The sequence below is a fragment of the Sinocyclocheilus anshuiensis genome, unplaced genomic scaffold (genome assembly GCF_001515605.1).
Source record: "Sinocyclocheilus anshuiensis isolate Anshui unplaced genomic scaffold, SAMN03320099.WGS_v1.1 scaffold488, whole genome shotgun sequence".
Taxonomy (NCBI): Eukaryota; Metazoa; Chordata; class Actinopteri; order Cypriniformes; family Cyprinidae; genus Sinocyclocheilus; species Sinocyclocheilus anshuiensis.
This window is the reverse complement of record NW_015558584.1, coordinates 473,107-480,696: the sequence shown is the minus strand read 5'-3', so window position 1 is coordinate 480,696 and position 7,590 is coordinate 473,107. Positions and strand designations below refer to the sequence as shown.

At 38.0% G+C, this 7,590-nt stretch overlaps 1 protein-coding gene across 1 annotated transcript in view; it reads left to right on the top strand.

The window, feature by feature from the left end:
• The window catches only part of bcr (BCR activator of RhoGEF and GTPase), an 83,458-nt gene that overhangs the window by 50,982 nt on the left and 24,886 nt on the right, over positions 1-7,590 (top strand). Inside the window, exons 2-4 of the mRNA XM_016475545.1 lie at positions 3,275-3,459; positions 6,589-6,693; positions 7,133-7,318. Coding sequence (XP_016331031.1) covers positions 3,275-3,459; positions 6,589-6,693; positions 7,133-7,318 — 476 coding nt within the window. The remainder of the gene's footprint in view (positions 1-3,274; positions 3,460-6,588; positions 6,694-7,132; positions 7,319-7,590) is intronic.

The following is a 7,590-nucleotide window of genomic DNA, read 5'->3' as shown; positions in this document are numbered from 1 at the left end:
TTAGAATCGTTAGAAGACAGAATCGCGATTCATATATGAATAGATTTTTACATGCACCTGTAGTTTTCTCTTCCTCTTTTCTAAAGCAGCGCAGCATGGCCTCGCCCCCTTTGCTGCGTGTTCCCGGAGGCGGGGTTTATGTAAAATTCTGGGTTCTTGACGTAACGGACCCGGGAAGTAACTCGTTGTAGTCCCTTACCAGTCATTTTGTAGGCATTAAACTGCCAGAATTTTAAAAGACGATATCTCCGTTTGCATTGAACTTTCAGCTTCGTAACTTTGCAGATATTGTTTATGATCAAACAGCAACATTACACACTAACTAACATTAAAAAAGTGAAATCGCAATCAACCACCCCTTTAACCTCGTATTGATTTCCCTATTTAATTTTTTTTAACCTGTACTCAAAACTACACAAATGCAAACTTGATTTTGTTTTTGACATTTTCTTTTTGGCTTTATATTTTTAAATCTATGCGGACAGCAAAAGTAATATCAGCCAACACAGACTGTATTCTTTTATTATATGCCCTTAAAATGACACCTCTCATAAAATTAGCTTCTCTGTGCAATCCCTGTTTGATTCATTCGTGGCCTGAGGCGGTGCTTTACTCATTTCTGTTTAATTTTCACCTCCCCTTTTGCGTTCTTCATATTCATTTCTTTTCAGTGCGTATAATAGTTAGGGGTGGGGGGTATTAAATTGCCTGAAAATTGGATATTTAGGGAAACCGACTGTGTGGAAGAAAATGGACTGACTTCTTTATCCCTGATGTGTCATTTTCCATTTCTTTTCCCAGTTTTTTTTCTCCTCCCTAGAGGCCGGCCACTCGTGGGTCCCACACATACACGTTTTTCTGCACTCTTATTTCCAGACTTTAATGGAACATGTGACACATGGGAGGAGGAAGGCGTGTCTTTAATTTATCTGGCAGATGCAGACCTCTTCAACATCTCAGCCCCCATCTCTACCCTCACCTCTCTATACAAAGAGCCCTGAAGGAGATGTCGGCACTCACAAAAACATTAGCACCCCAATTCCTCCCACAAATTCTTTCCTTTTCTTTCAAACCCAAATGATAGGATTATCTGAAGCCCTTTGGCACACATGCTGAAGAGATTTTGTCAGTTTTGCAGGAGTTCATCTCCAAGGCTTCCCCACTTCCCATAAACCCGTTGGCCGCTGAGGGACGACATGCTGTAGGTTTCAATCTGCTCTTCATCCTGCAGGGAATAACCCTGTAGTAACACACTGGAGAAGACCAAGCATAGAGAGATCCTGGGATTTATTCCCCATGAGCAGGCCCACAGATTTCTGTAGAATTTAAATGTCCATGCTTTTTTTTAATTAAATATTTTGTTTAATTTTATTATGCTTTCAGCTATTGTAGCTTTTTTTGTTACATTTAACACATTTTATCATGTCACCAGAATTCTCCCCAAATCATTGTTGAAAATGCAATCATCTGGGACGGTCCACACTTTATATGGAACTCTTGTTTGTTGTTACTGTACAAGTGTGTGTCCAGGTTTCACAAAGAGGTTGGAAGTGTGTCTGATTTTGTTTTATAATGATGGTGGTGGTGATGATGACGATATTTCCAGATGTGCATGGCATGCTTCTCCTTCGGCCAAATAGCAGCAGACATCTGCGGGAAGCCAGAGGAAGGGATAAGAAAGAGTGGAGGAAAGGGAGAGAGAGAGAGACGACAGAGGCAAGAGTGGGAGGATGAACACTAAGGCTGTTTTCAACCTTGATAATAATTAGAAATGTTTCTTGAGCAGCAAATCACCATATTAGAATGGTTTCTGAAGGATCATGTGACACTGAGAACTGGAGTAATGACTGCTGAAAATGCAGCTTTGCCATCTTAGGAATAAATTACATTTTAAAATATATTCAAATAGAAAACAGTTATTTTAAATTATAATAATATTTCACAGTATTACTGTTTTTACTGTGTTTTTGATTAAATAAATGCAGCTTTGGTGAGCATGAGGGACTTCTTTCAAAAACATCCCAAATCCCAAACTTTTGAATGGTGGTGTGTATATATTATTTTTCATGATCATAATATTTATTTTTAGAAATTTAATAACTCAGTGACTCTTCAATAAGTTTTATTTCATAGTAAGCAAAATGATCAATGTTCATGCAGGTCATACATATTAGTAAACAAGTTGTGCAATTAGCAAGCTGCATTAAAGACTATGAAAACCTGTTTTCCACATCAAGTAAATGCTCACATTGCCCATCCTCTCTCTGTGTGGTGGGGAAAAAAATGTTTCCATGGCCATTTCTCTGGTTAGAACTGCAGGAGTTTTCCCACCTGCCAGCAGGAAACTCCGAAAACAAGGGAGGGATTCATCAGCAATGACTTTGAATTGACAGTTTCACTGTCTATCATCCCTTTAAAGCTGGCAGTGCATTTTTTGCTGTCACCTTTTTGAAGAACTTAAAGGGATAGTTTTACACAAAAACTTAATTTACTCATCCTTAAGTTGTTCAAGTTTTTATTTTTTTAATACTATGGAAGTTAATGGGGGACCAGCAACTGTTTGGTTACCCATATTCTTCTAAAATATATTATTTGTGTTGTGCAGAAGAAGAAAAAATTCATACTGGTTTGGAACAACTGGAGTTCATGCAGGTTTGGAAAAACTAACCTTTTAGTGTCCTGCATATTCCTTCCAGAGGGTAGCAGATGTGCTTGTCATATATGAGGGCAAAACAGTTAATTCTAACTGAGAGCTTGTGTTGAATAAATATGAGATCCTCTGGTGTGGCTGCCAGCAGCTTAATGGCCAAACCGGTTCATGAAGAAGGAACTTGGGCTGCTGTCATACAGGAGTGAGAGCATTTTTGTCTTCCTTTATGTCTCTTCCTCTGGTGGGGGAAAATCTTTAAGCCATAAAGTTATGTGTGATCTTGATGTATACAGAAAGTTCTGGCATGTCTGCATTAATACCAAGACTTAAAACCCACTGCAAACATAATCTCATTGCTCTTTAAGAGCTCTAGGCTAATGTTAGACTGCCACTTAAACTGAATCAATTGACCACTGAGAATTTAAAACAGACTCTCTTAGCTGATGACATTAAGACATGGGGCATGAGCTCTAATATTACATACTGTTGTTTACCAATCAGTAGTTTTATGTCTGTGCAGTTCATTCTAGTAAGTATGGTTCAAAATATATTTTATGTTCCTTATGATGCTGTTCTTCCACTTGGTTTTGTCAACTGCATTCCTCTTTTTCCTTCTGTTCACAGATGGTCCGTTTACAGGCACTCCGCCCACCTACGGTTACGACGCGGACCGAGCAGAGGAGCAGCGCCGACACCATGACATTCTGCCCTACATCGACGACTCCCCCTCCTCCTCCCCTCACCTCAGCTCCAAGAGCCGCAGCAGTCGAGACACCCTCTCCTCTGGCTCGATCGAGTCCTCCAAGTCTGTAAGTCACCTCGTAGCCAGTCAGACAGTGACTACGTTTACATGGACATCAGTAATCTAATTATTTAGCCAATATTATGATTATGGTGTTTACATGAGCTGCTTTTAGAATATTCCTTTCATGTTCCCGTTTTACATGTTATAGTACATAGTTCGATTAATGGCACATGTCATTACGTCCCCACGTGACGCCATCCGACGTCCCCTCCGGAATTTCACGTATAAACATATAGTTCCTCTTCGTGATGATGCCATGTACCGTTTTGGGTGTTTCATTTTTAATTTTATGAAAGCTTCAAATGCAGTTAATTATTTGAACGTGCATACAGACGATGGCAGTGTTGAAGCTCTTTTATTTGCCATCAAACTGCTGTGTGTGTATCCTGTCGCAAAATGCGGTGAAAAATCCTACACGACGGTAATAATTTGATTAAGGTGTGTACTTATCTATACTGCACTTCAGTAATGTGACTAAAATATGAATACTCCACGTCTTAATTCGATTTTTACTTTTACTTCGAATATGACTTTAGCCGGATTAAGGTAATCAAAAATCTCTGTTTACATGGTAGATTCTTAATCAGAGTATTGTGTTAATCGTGTTAAAATCGGATTATTGTTGTCCATGTAAACGTACTCACTGACAAATCTGACAGTTTGATTTTTTGACCTTTGAATAATTCAGTTTATTTTACAAATACGAAATAATTGACCATACAAAATATACAAATATTTGACTGCGGAATACCACAAATGAGGAGTCAGACTCCTCAGTTACCCATGTAAAGGTAGTAGCTAATTATTTTTTTGGGAATAGAGAGATGAAGGCTTTCTTGGTGGAATGCGAAAGTAAAGAGTGCACATTAGAGCTTTCTTTATGCATGCATGGATCCATGATAGAAATCCACCAAGTATATGCCATCTGTGAAGCAGTCCATTATGAATAATTGTACCAGTAAACCCACATATATTTATAGCCTCAGTGGTAATAGTACACAACAAATCAAAGGAGGTGTGAAATTTGACAGATTTCAAAGCATGCAGATTCTGAAATGCTGAGTCTGCATAGTACAATTCTAATTGAACATTTAGTGCTTATCACAACTTAGTAAATATTATATAGCTCGGCACTGTGCAGAAGAATCTCACGTCATTCATTGCATGCAGTCATGTGTAATCTAAAGAAATTCTTTCTAGTTTCTGTTGTTGTCAACTGTGGTTTAAAATGATCATGGGTTTCATTTCAGAGCCTCAGGAAACTGTCTTCATCATACATAGTGGCCATGCCATCAAATTAAATTACGGATTGTAAAACAGAGCTTCCTTCCTTCATTGACACAGCCATTGGCTGTCAAATTGATTGATGTCCCTCCCTGCCAATACCAGACTCAGAGGCATGCAGTTTATTTGGGCCCTTATGACCTCCGTGTTCCCCACATGGATTTTAATCAATACCGACTCACCTGCACACACTCACACACCCTTGCCCAGTAACACCTAGATGCTTTACGTGTTTACCCAACATGCACAAAGCCAGGGATTTGAAATATGGACGGATTCGAAAAGGGATTTGCTATGTAAATGTCTTGAATTGAGCTGCAAATAAACCTGCAATTGACACTACAGAGGGATGGTCACCCATTTTTCGGACACATTTCCTTACCTTGTTTCCCCTCAAACATAGAACAAGATTAGATTTTAATGAGTGAGAATTTCATGTTTAAGAATAGTCTTGTCATGCTGTCACAAAGAGAAGTTTTAAATTGCCACTCTGTTTAAATTGTTAAACCAAAAAGAGTCTTATGTGCTTTATTGAAACTCCAAAAGATTGAATTTGGACTTTTCTATGAGCAAATTATTGTGTTCAAGAAATCTCTTTAACTTTATGTTAGAACTTTTACCTTTTCATAATGTAACATATCTGTTTTTAGTAGGTCGCATTTCAAAGTACAATATTATATAACACAAATAATGCTCCAAAAGTGGAGCAAATTCCTTTAGCTTCCAGATAGAAAAATCTATATGGGAAAAGTTCATGTGAAATTCTTTTAAACATTTAAACAAGTTCCTTACACGTTATAATAACTCTATTATTATATACCATAAATGTCATCTAATTACATGTGGTTAATTATTATTTTTAATAGTATGTAGATAAATTATTTTTTAATAATTTATCTACATATTCCTAGCTCTTATTAGCATACTGTTCTGTGTATGTTCTTTAAACATGTTTGCTTTTTTGCTTCTTTCATTTGTAATCTACTGCCTGTTGTGTGTATAATGAGAAATACTTTCTCATCCTTGCGTTTTCAATAAGCGAGGGTTATTGTTTGAGCATCTGAGATGAGTTCAACTCATTCTCATGCGCTGGAACGCTGACATGCTTTGATTAATAAATATGTGGATGAATAAAATATGGTGGTCTAGAGATACAAGAGTGTCCCCTGGGGTGAGACGTCTAGCACCTAAGAGTTCATGAATAAAATCTTGATTTCCACCTTCCCCCCTGCTGAAGCTTTCAGTGGCGGGATTTACTCTGTCACAAGGTGGGGTTTTACATTTAATATCAGTTGGTGAGATTAGAAGAAATGTATGCCGTGAAAGCATTTTAGCATCACCTCAGTTTAAAAACTCAATTCAAGCCAGTATAGTCTACAACGATAACACATTCATGAAGCAGATGGATGTTTTATCCTAAAATCTGGACTAGAAAGTCTCATGAGACTATAACAAACATCTGTGGTTTCCACTACCTGTGCTGTGGCCATGGAAACCAACATTTCAGGCCCATTTAGCCATCATCATCGCTCAGTAATCCTACACACGACACAAAATAGATATGCCTTGCTTTTGGATGGATTCTAGGTCTGTAATATCTGATACTTTACTCAGGGCTTGGTGAATAGTGTAGACTACATAAAGGCCTTATTCAGTTCAAAGGTGTTATGAATTTCTCATGACTCCTGTAGCCAAGACAGTTATTATAAGACCATGGAGCAGCTCCATTGAACCAGTAGCAAATCGCTTTTTTATAGCTCTTTCCAGCATTGCCAGTATGTAATTTAAAGTCATGTGATTTAAGAGTGTGCTGTTCATAAGTGTGTGAGCTCTTTCTATGTTCATGCAGACGGAGTTGGACCTGGAGAAGGGATTGGAGATGAGGAAAAGGGTGTTGTCTGGAATCCTGGCCAGTGAAGAGACCTACCTCAGCCATCTGGAGGCGCTGTTACTGGTAAAAGTGCTTCAAGTTTGATTTTGCTAACAGTGCATGATAAAATTTGCACAAGGAGTCTTATAAGTGAGATATGCGGGTCAGCTGAGTGATTATACCACTGATCTTAAAATTAGATGATCTTATCATCTCCAACAGGAATGTCATACATTTAAATGCATATAAATATATGTTTGTGATTATGTACATTAGCAGGGTAAATAGCTTAGTGTATGGAGTCCGAGGAAGGTCATGAATATATTTGCTTTCATATTGTGTATTTTTTATAAAATCAATACGGTCTTGGAAAGCATAAGAGACTTCTTTCAAAAACATTTAAAAAATCATACCAACCTGGCCTCAAACTTTTGAACAGTAGTGTGTAGTTGATCAGATTGTCAAAAACTTCTCATTAAAATGTGTTTGCATGTTCAAATGTCTGTTCCTGCTCCTTTGTCAGCCCATGAAGCCCCTGAAAGCAGCAGCCACCACCTCCCAGCCTGTCCTGACTGTTCAACAGATCGAAACCATCTTCTTTAAAGTGCCTGAGCTCTATGAGATCCACAAAGAATTCTATGATAGCCTTTTACCAAGAGTGCAGCAGTGGAGTCACCACCAACGTGTGGGAGACCTTTTCCAAAAACAAGTGAGTAAATTTCTGTTCACAGACCCCTTTTCAGGTTAAAAACAACATAAAATTGAAATAGACCCGATTTACTTATTGTCAGCAAAATATAATAACTTGCTCAGGGTCTGACATAATCAAACTTTTATTTTTAACTCCTCCCACCAAATTCCCAACTCCATTTTTAGTGCGCAACACCCACTTTCATAATCTTGATGGATAATGTCCTGTTTCACTCTGAAGTATTTTAAGTAAACAGCAATCAGCATTTAATGTTGACTTAAAAAAAAAAA